General features: G+C 47.8%; 1 protein-coding gene and 1 long non-coding RNA gene across 3 annotated transcripts in view; one reads left to right on the forward strand and one right to left on the reverse strand.

The window, feature by feature from the left end:
- HKDC1 (hexokinase domain containing 1) overlaps positions 1 to 12,437 on the reverse strand; it is a 46,980-nt gene extending 34,543 nt beyond the window's left edge. The window contains exons 1-2 of one of the 2 annotated variants that reach the window (XM_004049515.5): positions 12,215 to 12,437; positions 5,299 to 5,461 (exon numbers count right to left, since the gene is read on the reverse strand). In XM_004049515.5, the coding sequence (XP_004049563.1) occupies positions 5,299 to 5,461; positions 12,215 to 12,277 (226 nt within the window). In that variant the 5' untranslated portion in view covers positions 12,278 to 12,437. Of the gene's footprint in view, positions 1 to 5,298; positions 5,462 to 11,987; positions 12,086 to 12,214 lie in introns of those variants that run through there. The other variant, XM_055353619.2, reaches the window with a different exon arrangement.
- On the forward strand, positions 173 to 17,576 carry LOC109028595 (uncharacterized). The gene is made up of 5 exons (XR_002007609.4): positions 173 to 291; positions 6,717 to 6,881; positions 9,479 to 9,537; positions 9,679 to 9,827; positions 15,946 to 17,576. It is a non-coding gene; the product is annotated as an uncharacterized lncRNA (long non-coding RNA).
- The last annotated feature ends 1,887 nt before the right edge of the window (positions 17,577 to 19,463 follow it).

Consider the following 19,463-nt stretch of genomic DNA (forward strand, 5'->3'; position numbering starts at 1 on the left):
GCCACTAGGTATCATTATGCCCATTTGCCAAGGCTGAGGACTCTGGCCATTTCTCAGAGCCCTCGAGGTAAGGCGCAGAGCTGAGATGTGAACTAAGTCGGCCTGACTCTGCAGCCTGAGCCCAACCCACTGGCTCATGCTGTAGGAATGCGCATGGCAACTGGAGAAGGCCAATGTGAGCACAGTCCTTGCGGTGGTATGAGAGGTGGCCTCGACGGTGGAGCCCATCCTGGGATGCCATCACCGGGAAGAGAGAGCTGGTACTCCCAGCCTGGGGAAACTCGGATAAAGGTATGAGGGGGAAGACAGGGTGTGCGGTGAGGAGCAGCTAGCCTCCTGCAGCCGATGATCCTATGGGCAGAGGGAAAACACTCCTGGAGGGGAGAGGAGACAGGGACCAAACAATGGCCCTTGAGGTGCCAAGGATGCTGATTTTTTTAGGCCAGAGCCACTCCAAAAGGAGACATTGGAACACAACCCAGCCCAGCCCAAGACAGATGCCATTAATTGAAAGGTGGGGGCTGGGCACAGTGGCTCATGCCTGTAATCCCAGCATTTTGGGAGGCCGAGGCGGGCAGATCACCTGAGGTCAGCAGTTCAAGAACAGCCTGGCCAACATGGTGATGTTGCTGCTGTTGCTGGTCTGTAGACCAGAGTTAGAGTAGCAAAGGTGCAGCCAGCTCGATTTTTTGTTTTTGTGTAGACATCCGGAAATTCTTACCTTCACAGATCAGCCGCAAAGGAGCTGATGGAGTCATTTATTATTTGGTGAGGGAATTCAGGGAGTTAATCCTATGCAACTTTTATTAGTATTTATTATGCACCAAGTAAGAGGGTTCTCCCAGATGCTGTCTTGCTGTGTAGGAAGTAGGGTAGATCCCACAATCTATGTCCACACATTTACTGCGCATCTACTCTGTGCTGAGTAACATGTGTCAGGTGCTAGGGATGCACAGATGAAAGACGGTGTGCTCCCTGGGAAATTGATCCGAAATACAGGCGCAGAAATCAGCTATTTCCATATAGTAGGACCAGTGCTCAGATTGTGAGAGGCACAGGGAGAGATATCCAGGTCAAAGCTGGGAGACAAAGGCAGCTGGTTTTGCAGGGAGGGGACACAGAGCTGAGTGTTGAAGGGTGAGCAGGAGTCAGGCTGCCAGGCTGCCGGGAGCGGGGGTCCCAGGGAGAGGAACCATGGGCAAAGGAATGAGAAAGCATCTGATAGGAGTGAGTGTGCTTTTGCCAAAGGAGGGCAGCTGTCACAGAAATGAGGTTGGAAGGTGGCTCTCAGGTTAAATTTGGAAGGATTTGGAAAAGCTATCCACCCCAAGGAGCTTGGGCTTTATCTGGAAGGTGAGAGGGAGCTGCAGAAAGATTTTAAACTAGGGAGTGCCAAGATCTGAGATTTTGGGGACAAATGCCTCTGACACCAACCAGAATAGACTGAGGGTTTAACAAAAGAAGAGGCTGCTGCACTGCCATCGGACAGGAGGGGATGTGCTGAGACCTGGCCAGTGTCGGTGTGGAGGCATCCCACTCCCGGCCCGCATCGCAATCACTATCAAACACCTCACTCCACCAGTGGCTCGAGGTGCCATTTCATGGATGCCACGTGGTGTGATCCCTTCTGTCTCTGACCCCAGAAAAAAGGAACCAGTGGACCCTGGGAGAGGGAGGACTTGCCCAGGCAACAGCGGTCTGTGGGGCCTCAGAGTCTTCACAGACATCAAGAAAACAGCCCCGGCCAGGCACGGTGGCTCACACCTGTGGTCCCGGCACTTTGGGAGGCCCAGGCAGGAGAATTAATCCCTTGAGGCCAAGAGTTCAACACCAGCCTGGTCAATATGGTAAAACCCTGTCTCTACAATACAAAAGACAAAAAAGTCAGTTGGGTGTAGTGGCATGCACCTGTAGTCCCAGCTACTTGGGAGGCTGAAGCAGGAGGATCACTTGAGCCTAGACGGTCAAGGCTGCAGTGATCTATGATGGCTCCACTGCACTGCAGGTTGGGCAACGGAGGGAGACCTTGTTTCTAAAAAGAAAGGAAAAGGAAAACAGTGTCCTAAGCGGGGTAAATTGCTTTGGCCAATCTGCCTGCTCCGGAGGACCCTCCATGAACTGCTTTGGACCCAATGGTTCCCTTCTCGTAAGTCACTGCTGGGGCTGGTGCCTTCACTCCCTCCTTTTACCCAGTGCAGAGTCTCCCAAAGGTGCACAGTGGCTGAATGCGGAGATTCCTGGAGATTCAGAGTCCCCAGGGGGAGGGGCTGGGAAAGTGTGTGTTAGGAAATACTCGAGGCTCCAGGCTGATGACCTCAGGGCTCCCGGGCTCACCCCCAAGGCCTATTTGGCCTTGGAGGCTGACTGGAGGCTAAGGCGTGGAACAGAGCCAGCAGGGGTCAAGCCAAAGAATCACAGTCACCCTCATACTTCCCATGCCCCTTCCATGACTGGCAGAGAAGGCTCCAGTATTAACACAGCACTTTTAAGGCACTTGATCCTGTCAGAACAGACCACTGCAGCCCCCTGACCAAAAGGCTGGGTGGTAACTAAGGCTCAAACAGGTGACTCCCTCGCAGATAGGTCCTGATGGCAGTAGGCAAACTCAGGACTTCTCTGGAAGCTGCATACATTTCTGAAACGGACACCATAAGGAATTAGGAGAGTTTTGTTTGTTTTTTGTTGGTAATCATGAAATTATACCACCAGCTCACAAGAGCTAGGAGGACTTGGGACAAGATTTTAGAGATGTTAAAGCACGCCATCCACATGATCTCATTAAATCCTGACAATCATGTATGGTGCCGGGATTTACCAAGAGCACCTGGCTTATTAGGGACTCGGCCCAGGGACCTCAGCACAACAGAATCACTGGTGAGATGCTTTGTGCGGTGAGAGGCTCTGCGGAGACAGGGATGGGGAGCTGGGCGTCTTCCCGGCTAAGGAGGAGAGAGTTTCTATGACTTAGTTAGTTTCACTTCTGAACCTTCAGAAGCAGCCAGGGCCAGGAGGACACCGCCTGTCCCAGAGCCTTCAGACCATCAAAGGCCACCTTCCCTTGCTTCTGGGGACACACCTTGTCTGTATCAGGAGGAGGGGCTGCGGTCCAGGAAGCCAGGCGGACTTAGCCCTGGTGCTCCCCATATGACTCAGCTGCTTCCTCCCAGGGGCCCCAGATGCCCTGTCAAGGACACGTCCCAGTACTCTCGTCAAGCTGTGGCAAGGACAGAGCCAAGATTTCAAAGTAGGGCTGTCTCTCTCCGAAGCTCAACGTCCCTCCAGGACAGGGCACTGTCCATCCCAAGCACCTACCCACAAGTGAGGGCACAGGGCCTTTCCCAGTGCAGTGTCCCAGGGCCTCTCAACCAGCAGAGCCAAGCTACCTTGATCCAGGCATTGCTCCAGAGAGGTCCAGAACACGACTAATCCCATCAAAGCCCCCTGAGAGCTCCCAAACCTCAGACCCTGCTCCTGTGAGAGCCCCAATGCTCTTTCACGAGCTCGGTTTGGGCACTGGGACCCTGACATGGGAGAAACCCCTTGGTCCTTGGTGGTTCTGTCTGAACAGCAACACCACAGGGTTGTCACAGGAAATATGTGGCTCAGCGAGTCCCCAGCACCCCATGACCACAGTGGTTGCTCAGTAAATGGCAGCTTTCTCTCTTTCTTTCTTTCTTTTTCTTTATTTCTTCTTTCTTTCCTTTCTTTCTTCTTTCTCTCTCTTTCTTTCTTTCTCTTTCTTCTTTCTTTCCTTTCTTTCTTCTTTCTCTCTCTTTCTTTCTTTCTTCTTCCTTTCTTTCTTTCTTTTTTGATGGCGTCTCACTCTGTCACCCAGGCTGGAGTGCAGTGGCGCAATCTCAGCTCACTGCAACCTCTGCCTTCCAGGTTCAAGTGATTCTCCTGCCTCAGCCTCCCGAGTAGCTGGGATTACAGGTGCATGCCATCACACCTGGCTAATTGTTGTATTTTTAGTAGAGGTGGACTTTCACCATGTTTGCCAGGCTGGTCTTGAGCATCTGACCTCAAGTGATCTGCCCTCCTCGGCCTCCCAAAATGCTGGGATTACAGGCGTGAGCCACCACTCCAGGCCAGTAGCAGCCCTTTTCCCTCTTACAGCTTCATTCAGAGGCTGAAAATGGAAGAGTTGGATGGGACCTCATAGATCCTATCTAGAGAGTTCTAGGCCATTGTAGGCAAAATAATTCCCCCCAACAAAGATGCTCACATCCTAATCCCCAGATCCTGTGAATATCTGAGGGTGCAAGGCAAAGGGGAATTAAGGTTGCAGATGGGATCAAAATTGTTCATCAGCTGACCTTGAAGTTGGGAGATTATCCTGGATTATCTAAGCATGACTAATGTGATCACAGGATCTTGAAATGTTGAAGGGAGGCAGAAGGTCAGGTCAGAGAGGGACCTGAAGAGGCTACACTGCTGGCTTTGAGAACAGAAAGGGGCATGCCTCAAGGATGCAGGTGGCCTCTCGAAACTGGAAAAGTCAAGGAAACAGATTCTCCCCTCAAGCTTCCAGAAGGAACGCAGCCCTGCCGACACCTGAATTTTAGCCCAGTGAGACCCACTGCAAACTCCCATCCACCAGAACTGTCAGAGAATATATTCGATTGTTTTCAGCCACTGTGATTGTGGTAATACATCACAGCAGCCATAGGAAACAGATACATAGGCCATTTCTCATTCTACAGATGGGCAAACTGAGGCTAAACACTCGCCTCAGGTCACTGAGAGTGACAGAGCTGGGCCTCAGACCCAGGTTTGTTGAATTACCATTGAATATGATTTCCACTACATCATTCTTGCTCCCATTACTCATTCCCAGTGCTACACTAGGTGCTGGGAACACTGTGGTAAGACCTTGGACCCACGGAGTGAGTGGTTAATTTGGTGGAGACTCAGAGTGGGGACACAGCAAAGTGACAAGTGCCCTGACAAGCACCCAGCCCAGCACAGGGATACTTCCTAGATGGAGGCAGGGACCACTACGCTGAGACGGAAAAGCCACGTTGATGCTCACCAGGGAAGAACATGGAGATGCTCCAGGAGGAGAGGGAGCAAATGTGTGAGGCCACGATGGGCAGAGAAGCTAAGGTGCCTGGGGCTGCAGAACTGCAGAACTGCAAGAGGGATTCAGCAGCACTGAAGCACAGAGGGGCAGGGAGGGTGGAACGGCAGAGAGAGAGCTAGAGAGAGAAGCCAAGGTACAGGGGCAAACCTTAGGTACTTTAGACACCCATCAGCCAAGAGGAGCCAGGGACCCTGGCAGCGGACAACTGCACTCACCGGAACCATCCGGAATGGCCCTGACGAAGGTGGGCAGCATCTTCACTGCAGCCGTGGGGTTGGTGTCCTTTGCCAGGCCCTTCTCCATCTCAGCCCGGAACCGCCTCATGATGTCCAAAAGGGTGTCATCGGAGAGCCGCATGTGATACAGGAACCTGTCCACCTGGAACAGACACCGGCCACCAAGGGGCGCTGCTAGGGGCCCTCACCCTCCAGTCGAGGCCGTAACCCCCGACATCCCTCAGCAAGCTGCATTCTTGACTCTGGGGACAGCATTGAGATGTGGATTCCCAAAGCCTCCCTATTTGACCCCTCCTCAGGCAGAGGACAGGGAAGGGAGTTAGGAAAGCAGAATGGAACGGAGGGCTGAGAAGGTGTGGAGTTACTTCTCTGAAGGGCAGACTCTGAAGAGAAAATGATTCCCCCATTATTCTGATGAGACAAGGGAGAGGCAGAAACTAAGAAGGATTCAGGGTTTCCGATTCCCAGTTCAGGGCCCTCACCAGTGTCTCATTCCTCTCCACCAAAAAAGGCCAGCCAGAGCTTGAATCGTAGATTTCTAAACATGGAAGCTTTCTTTCATCCAGTGATGACCACAGATATAGCCAGACAGGTTTCTCTTTGTTTACTGGCTGCTAGGAAGCTCAGAGCTAAATTTAGTTTCCAAAAGCAATGCCTAAATCTAGCCCTTTAAATTCCCCTCCTTTTTTTTTTTTTTTTTGAGACACAGTCTCACTCTGTCGCCCAGGCTGGAGTGCAGTGGTGAGATCTCGGCTCACTGTGGTGAGATCTCGGCTCACTGCAGCCTCCACCTCCCAGGTTCAAGCCATCCTCCTGCCTCAGCCTTCTGAGTAGCTAGTATTACAGGCAGGTGCCACCATGCCCGACTAATTTTTTTTTTTTTTTTTTTTTTGTATTTTTAGTAGAGATGGGGTTTCGCTATGTTGGCCAGGCTGTTCTTGAACTCCAGACCTCAAGTGATCCACACGCCTCGGCCTCCCAAAGTGCTGGGATTACAGGCGTGAGCCACCTCACCCAGCCATAAATGTCCATTTTGGTTTAACTGAGTTGTTCTAGCTAAGATAAAGCTGAATTTTTTAACTCAGCTCAGATTGCTATTGAAAATGAGTGGATGTCACTCATGTAACCAGGAAACAGGGACAGAGGACCATACCCAAAGGAGGGAAGTTATACAAATCACTATGGCTATAATCAGTCCTCTTGTTGGTAATATGTTACATCAGGGACGGCAGCAAAGCTTCCTCCCTCACACTAATTAACACTAATCAATTGGTGCTGGCAGTCTGGAGCCCGGGCTCACTGGGATGGATTATTGATGGGGGCAGGAGGAGAGACGGGGTATATGCACCCTGTCCTTTCCAGCCCTGTTTTTATACTGAGCACTCTCCACCCTCCAGGTGACAGCAGGCTCCATCCCAGGCACATTCCCGGTGAAAGGGCATTTTATCCAGGGTGAAGAACACGTGCTACTGTCTACAGAGTGCGTCCATGTACTTCACCTCTCCTCATCGCCACAGCATCCCTTTGAGGCAGCCACGTAAGGCCAAAATTCTTGTCCCCAAGTGAGAGGTGAGGTGAGAGGGCTGCAGAGCTGCGGCTACATGGGACTGTAACATAGGCTCTAGATCCCTCACCCCCATGGCCTGGCTTTGGCTCACAGCTCTGTCGGGGATGCATAAGCCCGACAGACAAATTATACCAAATGCACAGGGCTCACATTACCTTCGCGCTAGGACAGGGGCCCGGTCATCAGCCAGGCCTCAGAGGCCAGGACCCAGCTCAGTCCCGTGACAATGAACAGACCCAAGACACTGAAATGGTACCATGGCTCCGGGGACTCAGGGGCCAGAGAAAGACCAGAAAATCATCAGAGAGCCATTAGCAAAAAAGGACAATTGAGCTTTCAGCATATTTGAGAAACGGGATGGAACCAGGTCAGGCTTCATTAAGGGCTTCCTGTTCCCCCAAGGCTGTTTATGACTAATTGGTTGGCACAGCCACACACAAACCGAGAAAACTGGATGCAAAGGACGTGACCCAAGTAATTGCGGTTGGGGAAGGGTGGGATGCTGTACGTGGGAACCAAACTTGATTCTTTCCTACCCAAAGGGCCCTCAGACAGTGCCCCTGAACCTACTGATCATTTTTGCTTAGCCTGAGAGTATAAAAAACTCCAGGCATCCACACAATGTTATCCCTGCCATGTAAGTCCTGTTTTTTGAGACCCAGTTGGGGTCATTTGCGACTGGGGTTTAATGGGGTCATTGAGCACTTGGTTTGCTGCTGCTGCTCTTTCAATAAGTTGAGGTTATGACAGAAAGAATGTCAACTCAGCAACAGTTTCCTTTTGATCTTCTGTATCTGCCACAGCACCAGGAACAGTTGTTAGAAGGGAAAAGTGAAACATATGTTGGGACAAAAAGCACCTATTTTCAATCCAAACAAGTCATGTGGGGTATGTGTAACCAGGGACACACGTCCCAGGCACTAAGGGAGAGTACTGGTGCTGCAGAAAACCAAGCCCACTTTTGGAGAGACACACAAACCATCATGGGAGATATCGTCTAAGCAAGAAAGCCAACCAGCAGCGCGTTTCACTTAGAAAGAGCAAATCAAACATTCAAGACTCAAGACTGAATTGCAGAAGGTGGGAGCTGGAGGGGCCTTAGAGTTCATCTAGTCCAAAGATCTCACATTAGGAATGAGAGTCATAAAAAATTCCGCTCTTTGACCCAGGGCTTTCATTTCCAGAACCTATTCTCAGGAAATAATCCTGTCTATGGAGAACCATAAATCTCTACCAAGGCCAGGCGCAGTGGCTCACGCCTGTAATCCCAGCACTTTGGGAGGCCGAGGCGGGTGGATCACCTGAGGTCAGAGTTCGAGACCAGCCTGGCCAAGCTGATGAAACCGTGTCTCTACTAAAAATACAAAAATTAGCCGGGCGTGGTGGCGGGCGCCTGTAGTCCCAGCTACTTCGGAGGCTGAGGCAGGAGAATGGTATGAACCCAGGAGGCAGAGCTTGCAATGAGCCGAGATCACGCCACTGCACTCCAGCCTGGGTGACAGAGCGAGACTCCATCTTAAAAATAATAATAATAATAAAATAAATAAAAATAAAAATAAAACTCTACCAAGGTTTAACATAACAATACTTTTATTTTATTTATTTTATTTTTGAGACAGGGTCTTGCTCTGTTGCCCAGGCTGGAGTGCAATGGTGCAGTCACAGCTCACTGCAACCTCAACCTCCGGGGCTCCAGTGATCCTGCCACCTCAGCCTCCCAAGTAGCTGGGACTACAGGCATGTGCCACCATGCCCAGCTAATTTTTGTATTTTTTGTAGAGACAGATCTCTCTATGTTACCCAGGCTGGTCTCGAGCTCCTGGAGGCAAGTGATCATCCCGCCTCAGCCTCCCAAAGTGCTGGGATTACAGGCATGAGCCACTTCATCCAGCCTAATATTTTAATTATTAAAAATGTTTTTGAAAGTATCCAAATAAGGCCAGGCGAGGTGGCTCATGCCTGTAATCCCAGCACTTTGGGAGGCCGAGGCGGGCAGATCCCGAGGTCAGGAGTTCGAGACCAGCCTGACCAACACAGCGAAACCCTGTCTCTACTAAAAATACAAAAATTAGCTGGGCGTGGTGGTGCGGCCTGTGATCCCAGCTACTCAGGAGGCTGAGGCAGGAGAATCGCTTGAGCCCTGGAGGCGGAGGATGCAGTGAGCCGAGATCGCGCCACTGCACTCCAGCCTGGGAGACAGAGCAAGACTTCGTCTCAAAAAAAAAAAAAAAAAAAAAATTAGATTGTGGTAATGGTTACACAACTCTGGATATTCGAAAGTAACCAAATGTCCAACAAGAGGGAAAAGGTTAACTACATTATGGCATATCCACTTGATTGGATATTAAGAAGACATTGTAATGATAATTATGATGATAATGAAGAAATCTACATAAGTGGTTACACTGTAACAGTAAGTGAGGGAAGCAGTTCAGAACTGTATGTACCTTATAAATATAGCTAAAAACATACAGGATGAAGAAAAACTAGGAAGGCTTCCACCCAGCAAATATGAAAGTGTTTGAGATTAAAAGTAAATTAAAGGTGGAATTACAAGTAACATTTCCACTTTTTTGTAATGTTGACATACAGAGCTGTGAAAAATACACACTGAAAACCTCCCAGTTCTCCTATGGATGAACAATCTGCAGGTCAGTGACCAGGTCTGGCCTGGTGCTATCAATAGGTCAAATAATGTCAATATATTGAATTGGAAAAGAATCTGTCAGAGTGGTTTCTATTTTCGTTTTTTTCATTTTGTCTTACTTTTGTTTCCACGCTGGTATGGGAAGATTTTTAGAAATTGTTCCAGGGTCTCAGTAGTAACCCTTGCAGGCACCGCTGGCCCAGGATCTGGACAATTCTAGAGGCAGGAAGCACAGAGACGAAGAAGGGGACTCACTGCCTGACCGCAGAGAAAAGAGCTGTGCCTTTTGACCAGGTGTGTTTCCACCACGTGTTGGGAGGATTGTTCTCAGAACCATGACTCAGCCCAGCAGCCATAAACCAGCCTCCCACACTACCCCAGAGACTTCCTGGGGCACTTGCTTAAGGTGGCTATAAAAGTGCTTCCAACTTTCTCGCCTCCCACAGGGAGAGGGAGGTCAGCTCCAGGCATTGAAAAAGGCTGACTGTCCTTCCAGAAGGACCTGGAGCACATCAGCAGAGGCTGCATTTCCCATCACAGGGTGCTCCTGAGCCTGCACCTGGGCTGTTGGACAAACATGTCCCGCCTGATCCTAGGGTACAAAAGGTTAACCAACACAAAGGGGCCCAAGGAAATGAAATAAGTTTGCAGAATCAAAGGTTTCAGGGTTCCAAAGGCTCCCCCTTGGGGGTGGGAGAGACATGGTGCAACTTGTGCCTTTACTAAGCAGATAACAAAAGAAAGTGGATTCCTAGGCAGCGCCTCCTTAAGTAGCCAGTAGAGGGCTCTGTGAATCTAATCAACAAGTGATTGCCTTATAATGGTTTTAAATTTGCCACAACCTCTAACTCAACTCTCTAATGAATAGAATTTAGTGGGAGTTTATCCCACCAAGTACCTGAGGGCTATAAGGGGCCACACTTCCTCTCTCTCTTTGTTTTGTTTTGTTTTGAGACGGAGTCTCATTCTGTTGCCCGGGCTGGAGTGCAATGGCATGATCTCAGCTCACTGCAACCTCTGCCTCCCAGGTTCAAGCGATTCTCCTGCCTCAGCCTTCCGAGTAGCTGGGATTACAGGCGCACTCCACCACGCCCAGCTAATTTTTAAATTTTTAGTAGAGATGGGGTTTCACCATATTGGCCAGGGTGGTCTCGACCTCCTGACCTCAGGTGTTCCACCCACCTCGGCCTCCCAAAGTGCTGGGATTATAGGTATGAGCCACCACGCTTCGCCTTTTTTTCTTTTCTTTCCTTTTTTTTTCAGACAGTTTCTCACTCTGTCACCCAGGCTGGAGTGCAGTAGCGCAGTCTCCCGGGCTCAAGCCATCCTGCCACCGCAGCCTCCCAAGTAGTTGGGACTGTAGGCACACACCACCATGACCGGCTAATTTTTACATGTTTTGTAGAGATGGGGTTGCTCCATTTTGCCCAGGCAGGCTGGTCTCAAACTCCTGGCCTCAAGTTTGAGATGAGATCTGCTCATCTCAGCCTCCCAGTGTACGGAGATTACAGCCGTGAGCCACGGTGCCTGGCCTCCTTGTTCATTTTGAAAAGCAGGAGGGAGTCATGGCACAGCAGAAAGAGCATTGAAGGAAGAGTCAGCCAACTTGGGTTTAATCCTCATTCCATCCTAAATACTTGGTGACCTTGGCTAAGTCCTCCTGCTAGGAGGACTTCTGTCATCTGCACATTGAGAGATGCTTTTTGCCCAGGGCTGTGACAGCCAGCCGATGTGGCCAGAGTAGCAGACTGGGCCCATTTTAGCTGCCTGGAAAGAACCCTGGTTCCCTCCTGTTGACCCTTGGCCACCTTTAACCCACCCACTTTGGAATGAATTTTGTAGACAAGTTCCCTGAGCAAAGTGACAAAATAATGCACACCATGAATAGTGTACCATTGGCAAATAGCAGGTGCCAATAATAGATATTTCAATTACTGTCTGTTACAACTCACACCTCTTGCTGCCCACATTTATATGCTTTCAAATACATGAATAAACAGATCTGCCCCAACAGTTCTTTTTTTTTTTTGAGATGAAGTCTCGCTTTTGTCCCCTAGGCTGGAGTGCAATGGCGCGATCTCGGCTCACTGCAACCTCCACCACCCGGGTTCAAGCGATTCTCCTGCCTCAGCCTCCCGAGTAGATGGGATTACAGGTGCCCACCACCACGCCCGGCTAATTTTTGTATTTTTAGTTGAGACGGGGTTTCACCATGTTGGCCAGGCTGGTCTCGAACTCCTGACCTCAGGTAATCTGCCCGCCTCGGCCTCCTAAAGTGCTAGGATTACAGGCGTGAGCCACTGCGCCCAGCCTTCTGCTCCAACACTTCTTAAAACTTCTTTGAAAATGATTCTCCTCGCCTTTGTGGCCTTTCCGAGCAAACATCCCTTACAGCAAACACAATCCTCTTCAAGCTTTCCAAAGACCCTCCTCACCCGCTTCCGCATCCAATACCTGCCAGGAAGTTCCAAGTGAAATGTAAGGTTCAGGACAGTAATGCAATGCCCAGGAGTGTGGGAGAATTACTCCCTCTTCCCTCAGTGAGTCTTTTACTGGTCATATGCTCCCAGTATCTTTTCTAATAAGCTCTCTTAACTCCCTTCTGATTTTTTTTTTAAGGGAATCAGCTTTGTCCGTGAAGAAGGAGCTGTGCATCTCTCAGCTTCGTGGGTCCTCCTTACCTTCTTGATCTGATCCTCCTTCAGCTTGCTGAAGTAAAATGCCATCAAGTGGACCGCGAACATTTTCCCCAAGTTTGGTTTCTCCTGAGATGGGCAGAGATTCCTGTGCAGTGTTCACTCCCACGACTCTGGAGTGTTGCACGCTTCCAGTCCAGGCTGGCAGACCTCCTGGGGAGCGAGGTGCTGCAGACTAAATACCTCCAGCCTGCTTGGTTCAATGATTAAACTCCCCCCCACCCCACCCCTTTGGTCCCTCCCTCTGGCACACACTTGATTGTCTAATAGGAGGCTCTGGATGGTAGCTGAGGTTTAGTGGAGGGGGAAGCAGGGAATTGATGGGTTGCTTGACTACTTGAGAATTGGGTGCCACCAAATCTCATTGCTAAGCAACCCTCTCAAGCCGGGGCTCTGCCAAGCCCACTCAGCCGAGGAAAATCTTCTGTGAAGTTGGGCACTAAACAAAGCCAACTTTCAACCGGTGGAGCTGCTCTGCAAATTTCCAGTCCCAGGCTTTTCTCTTTAGTTTTTTATGCCGGTGGCATAACTCTGTGACCCCCTGCTCCTCAGAAGCACTGAGCTAACTACAACTAAACATCGTCCTGGTCAATGGGATTTCAAGAATGTTGGGGCAGATTCTTCCATTTGTGACAGATCAGATCTCTTAACTAATAGCCCATGGTTAACAGAAAATGATCAATAAATGTTTACCTATTCACAGTGTTAAGCCAGAAAATCTTTAGTTCACAGGTAGTGACCCAGGAAAAAATATTCCTGAGAAAGAGTGAACTGAAGTCACCAGTGCTCACTGGGAATCACTGCTGGAGAGAAGGAAGTCACAGATAAGAAATGTCTCAGTCCAGCCGGGTGCAGTGACTCACTCCTGTAACAATCGCAGCACTTGGGGAGGCCGAGGCAGGCAGATCACGAGGTCAGGAGCTCGAGACCAGCCTGGCCAACATGGTGAAACCCCATCTCTACTAAAAATACAAAAAACTTAGCCAGGAGTGGTGGCAGGTGCCTGTAATCCCAGCTACTTGGGAGGCTGAGGCAGGAGAATCACTTGAACCTGGGAGGCAGAGGTTGCAGTGAGCCGAGATCGCGCCATTGCACTCCAGCCTGGGTGACAAGAGCAAAACTCCATCTCAAAAAAAGAAAAAAAAGAGAAATGTCTCAGGCCACCGAGATGTTTTATTCACTCACTTCTCACTCATCATACTTGACATGAGAAGGACCCAGAAAGCACCCAATACGCGGGTACAATCAACCTTTCACTCTCCCCACAGTCATTGGCTGGCTAATGAAACCAATAACAACAGTGTTAACAACAGCGGCTAACATGGATGGAGCATTTACCAATCCCATTTTGTTTTTATTACTTTTGTTATTATTATTTTTTAGACAGGGTCTCATTCATCCCCCAGGCTGGAATGCAGTGGTGGAATCATGACTCGCTGCAACATCAGCCTTCTGGGCTCAGGTGATCCTCCCATCTCAATCCCCAGGGTAGCTGGGGCTACAGGCACGTGGCACCATGCCCAGCTAATTTTTGTATTTTTGTAGAGATGGGGTTTTGCCATGTTGCCCTGGCTGGTCTTGAATTCCTGGGCTCAAGCGATTTACCCACCTCAGCCTCCCAAAGTGTTGGAATTACAGGCATGAGCCACTGCTCCCGGCCCACTCTTATTTTATAGATGAAAAAATTGAGGCCCAGAAAGGTTACGTGATCACAAAGCCATAAACAGGACAGCAAGGGGTCAATCCTGGAAGTTTGATTCCAGGGCCCAGCTCATAATACATGACATTGGCTCTCCAGCCCTGCTTTCTCCACGCAATAGATACTCAATAGATATGCAATTGATAACTATTAGTAGCAGCCGCATTCTGTTGGGTTGTTAAGAATTTCTTTTTCTTTTTCTTTTTTTTGAGACAGAGTCTCACTCTGTTGCCCAGGCTGGAGTACAGTGGCTCAATCTCAACTCACTGCAACCTCCACTTCTGGGTTAAAGCAATTCTCCTGCCTCAGCCTCCTGAGTAGCTGGAATTCAGTGCTCTCTACCCATTGCCGTGTGGACAAGCCATCAGGTCTCACTTAAGCCCACAATGCAGAGGAGGCTCGGTTAAAATTACTCCAGATGCTTTATTCAGATTGATATAAGCATGTTAAAACTGTCTCCCAGATTGAGGATCCCCATCCTTTTCAGTCCATTTACCCTCAGACTATGACTTTTAGCTTGCTCCTTTATTACACAAGCAAACAAAGATGAACCTTTAGTTCCCCAAACCATTCAGTTCCCCAAACCAGGTGGAATTGTTGGTATTCTGAAATGGGCATGCTAGGCCCTAGCCCCCATTGGCTAAGGATAACATCCTGGGAAGGCCATCTGCCCGTAAGTGATGACATTATTTATCCTAATTCCCCCACTAGTTGATTTATTTCAGAAACAGAGTCTCGCTACATCTTGTCTTGCCCAGGCTGGATTCGAACTCCATCCAGTCTTGCCCAGGCTGGATTCGAACTCCTGGGCTCAAGTGATCCTCTGGCTTCAGCCTCCTGAGTAGCTAGGACTACAGGCTTGCGTCACCACACCCAGCATTTAATTCCCCCCATTTCAAAAGTAACCTGGGCTGGGCGCAGTGGCTCACACCTGTAATCCCAGCACTTTGGGAGGCTGAGGTGGGAGGTGGGCAGATCGCCTGAGGTCAGGAGTTCGAGACCAGCCTGGCCAACATGGTGAAACCCTGTCTCTACTAAAAATGCAAAAATTACCTGGGCATGGTGGCGGGTGCCTGCAATCCCAGCTACTCAGGAGGCAGAGGTAGGAGAACTGTTTAAATCCAGGAGGTGGAGGTTGCAGTGAGCCGAGATTGCACCACTGCACTCCAGCCTGGGCAACAGAGTGAGACTCCATTTCAAAAAAAAAAAAAAATGTAACCTGGGCAGTGCAGTATGCACCAACTGTCATTGATTTGTTCGACATAGGGATAAGAGGTTACAGTAGCCAGTGGTCAAAAGGATGCAAACCATAACCAAAGATCTCTGTAATCTCACGGTTGCTTGTGTGAGTCAGATAGGCAGCCTTTGGAATTTTAATCAGGCAAATGATACCAGAGGATTTTCATCTATTGCATCATTCCATTTTTAATCTGAGCACATTAGCGTCTACATTCCAGGCCTGAGTAAGGTGACTAAACCAGGAAGTTTAATGATTACAGAGATCACATGCATTTGGAGTCATCTAGCTCAGCCCTCTCACTTTATAGAATCAAGACAAAATAATTAGGTTATTTTATCATTCCTCATCTGATTACTCCAATTCAAGTCTTGGGATTTTTCACCCTTACTACAGCTCTATTGGCTATTCAAGGATATCTAGGTTTAAATCTTATAAGTAGTTGGATTTTGCTTAAGAACACCCATTTGAGGGCTGACACTGACAAGTGACATTTTAGTTAAAGCGTATCACCCATCTGGCCCAAATCTTCCATGTAAGAAGGGAAACTCTCCCATCTGTAGACACATCTCCGTTTCATAGAGCTCCACTTTAATCTACACGGTCCGTTTTGGCAAGGCTCAAAGATAATTTCTGTTTCTCTTTAAGTACTGAGTATGGTGGGAGGACTAGAAGTCCAGCAAAAGTTACCTATTTATTTAGCAAACACTTCCCCATGGGGTTTACTAGATGTCTTACGATATTAATTCCACAGTAACTGTCATTCTCCCTATTTTACAGGTGGAGAAACCAAGGCACAGAGCCCAACTGGGACGCAGTGAAATCGAGATTTGAACGCAGGCAGTCTGGCTGCAGAGTTCTTGCTTGCCCGCTGTGCTACACTGGCTAGGCTGGAAACAAGGCACGGGGAGACATGGGGCCTCAGCTGGAAAAATGGCCCTAAGCTCTGGCTAACACAGTGGAAAGTGCACAGGCCCTGGGGTCCTACTTTGGCTTTTTTTAAACTGTAGGTAAAGGTCCAAGTCTATATTCATATCTGTAAAAGCTTCATAGCTATGTCAGTGGTCACAGTGAGAAAGAAAGCAAATTATCACACAAGGAAAGGCATGTGGTCTACAGTGGGCACACTAGAAGCATCTCCTGAAGCTCAGCCTTTCCCTGGCTGGGGACCCCTCTTCGCTCACCCCACTTGGTCTCTTGGGATAAGAAAATGTGTGCAGACCTTTCAGTCCACTCAGTAAGGCATGATCCTAAACCATTAGAAAGTACCTGTTCCATGTACTGGAATTAAAGTAACAGTTGGGAATTTTATGGAAATTCTATTCCTGTTACTAAAGAAAACAGCTCTTGAATTCTGCCCTGTATTCTCTTTAATGGTAAGTCCAAAGTTAAGTTGTCATAACATAAATCAATGTGACCTGCTGGTACTCCACTTGCTGCAAAAGAATCAGAAACTGTGTGGGAGAGCAAACTTCCACAAATAATAAGAAAACCAATGTAGAGACTTCCAAACGCTGCCAGTGGTTACAGTTACAATGGTGTCTCTATCGGAGCAGCCACAAATGAAGCAGAAATGCTAACCTCAGCAAGTTTGAAAAGAATGCTGCTAATCATTTTTACAGGTTTATTCTGAACCGAAGACAAGGAATGCTCAGGAAGAAATTCTGACACGATTTCTAAATCACAACTGTACATTAAAGGTCATATTTGCAAAACACCTATCAAGGAAAGAAAAGCCATACAAGAAAATGCAGTTCATGTGACTTTTAACATTTTTCAGAATAATTACAATCTCAATTGCACAAAATAACCAACTTTTCAAAGCAAATGAGACTTCTGGTTAAACACGGCATTAACCTACAAGGACAAAAAGAAAGGAAACAGTGACTGATAAGAGATCTTAACGTAATTCTGGAAGACAGGAAGCTCACGGAAGTAATTGCTTAGTAGAGGAAACACTGAAACCTGAGTGCCCGCAGAGGGTGACTCGGGTGAGAAGGGAGCTGTGACATTTGTAAAACTCTAAAATGCTCAGGAATCAGAGGTCCGGGGCAAGACATAGAGCCAAAAACAGGAGATTGGTTAAAAAGCTATATAAAAAAGCTTGGCCAGGCACGGTGGCTCACCCCTGTAATCCCAGCACTTTGGGAGGCCAAGGCAGGTGGATCATTTGAGGTCAGGAGTTCGAGACCAGCCTGGCCCAGGTGGTACCCCCATCCCTACTAAAAATACAAAAAAAAATTAGCCAGGCATGGTGGTGGACACCTCTAATCCCAGCTACCCAGGAGACTGAAGCACAAGAATAGCTTGAACCTGGGGGACAGATTTTGCAATGAGCTGAGATTGCACCACTGCACTCAAGCTTGGGCGACAGACCCAGACTCCATCTCAGCGGAAAAAAAAAAAAAACCCAAAAAAACCCAAACCCACAGGTATGGAAAAGGGAAAACTATAGAGACAGTAAACAAGTCGGTAGTGGCCAGGAATTTGGAAAGGTGGGGGATGCTGAATAAGTGAAACACAAGGGCGTTTTTAGGGCAGTGAAACTATTCTGTATGACACTGTAACGGCAAATACATGACACACTTTCAAAACCCATAGAATTTGACAGCACAAAGAATGAACTTTAATGTACATACATTCAAAAAAACATTTAGGAGGCCAGCAACACAACACAGACTGTGACATGAGTCTAACTGTGTTGCAAATGTGTGAAATAGCCTCACTGAAGGGGAAGGGGAGGGAAAATATGCTGACCTAAGAAACGTTGGAAATTAATAGAGTAAGACTACAGGTAAAAGGAAGTGTATGTAGTACTGTATTCTGATTGATAAAGTTGCTTCCTGCAAGAGCACGCTTAACAATTCTGAAACCACTACACAAGAATACTGGAATTGAACAATTAAGTACACGGATGGTGGATGGCGGGAGGGAAGTTTCTTGCTGCTGGAGTGAGAGGCTTCAAGCAGGGGAGAAGGCTAGAATGATCCATGTCACTGGATTAGAATTGAGGACATCAGTATACACTCATGTTTAGCTTGATATTCATATAGATGACTATACATATATGTTTATATAAAGATTTGAAGACATGTATATAGCTTAGTATACACGTGCATATGTCCTTGCTTTGTCAGCTGAGAAACACTAGAAGTAATGACACCCAGTAGCAACAAGCACACCTAGTGCCCAGATCAAAGAACCAGGTCTATACGAGATGGTCCTGGCGCATCTTATAGTGCCAGAAAGGAAGGAAGTAATCAACAAAACAAAAACCAAATGATACAGATATGTCAAAGGAACACAGGAGCCAACTGAAAGTGAAAAAGTTCCTAATAACCAAAGCTAGAAAACACTGATAGGAGTGTTAAAAAAAAGAAAGAAAGAAAAAATTGAGCAAGATAAAGTATGATTGGATTATAACCCAAAGTCTACATTTCCATTAGCCCGTACTGATGTTAACAAATAACTGCATAAATATATGTGAGGGAGAAAGGACCAATCTCCCATGCAGAAGAATGTACATGGATACTCCACCCTCAAAGAGGTGGAGCACAGTATACACAGTGATTCTTTCCAGAGAGTTCAGTATAGAAAATGAGAAAAGGGTAACATGACAGTGAAGAAACCTGACATCTTGTCCTCAGGCATGTGATGAAGGTCAACTTCAGCAGGGTGAAGTCATGTTGACAGTACAGATCCGTGATATGAGGTGATAAGACCAGCACCTTACCTCTGGGCTCTTTCTCCCAAAACCCAAATCCTAGTCTAATCATAAGAAAAACACCAGACAAATCCCAACTGATGAATAGTCTATAGAATATGTGATTAGTACTCAAAGCTGTCGAGATCATCTACAGCAAGTCTGAGAAACTGTCACAGCCAAGAGGAGCTTAAGGAGATGACTAAATGTCATGTGGTGTCTTGGATGGGATCCAAAAGAGAAGAAGGCCACTGGGTAAAAACTAAGGAGATCTAAACGACCTGTGGCCTTTAGTTAATAATAATGTATCAGTCTTGGTTCATTAATTATAACAAACGTACCATACTAATGTAAGATGTTAATGGGGGAAATGTAAGATGTTAATAGGGGAAATGTGTTGGGTATATGGGAATTCTTTGTATTATCTTTGCAATTTTTCTGCAAATCTAAAACTATCCTAACTTTTTTTTTTTTAAGTTTATGTTTAAAAAACCTTACAGGCCAGGCATGGTGGCTCACGCCTGTAATCCCAGCACTTTGGGAGGCCAAGCTGGGTGGACCTCCTGAGGTCAGAAGTTTGAGACCAGCCTGGCTA

Source organism: Gorilla gorilla, chromosome 8, assembly GCF_029281585.2.
Source record: "Gorilla gorilla gorilla isolate KB3781 chromosome 8, NHGRI_mGorGor1-v2.1_pri, whole genome shotgun sequence".
Lineage (NCBI taxonomy): Eukaryota > Metazoa > Chordata > Mammalia > Primates > Hominidae > Gorilla > Gorilla gorilla.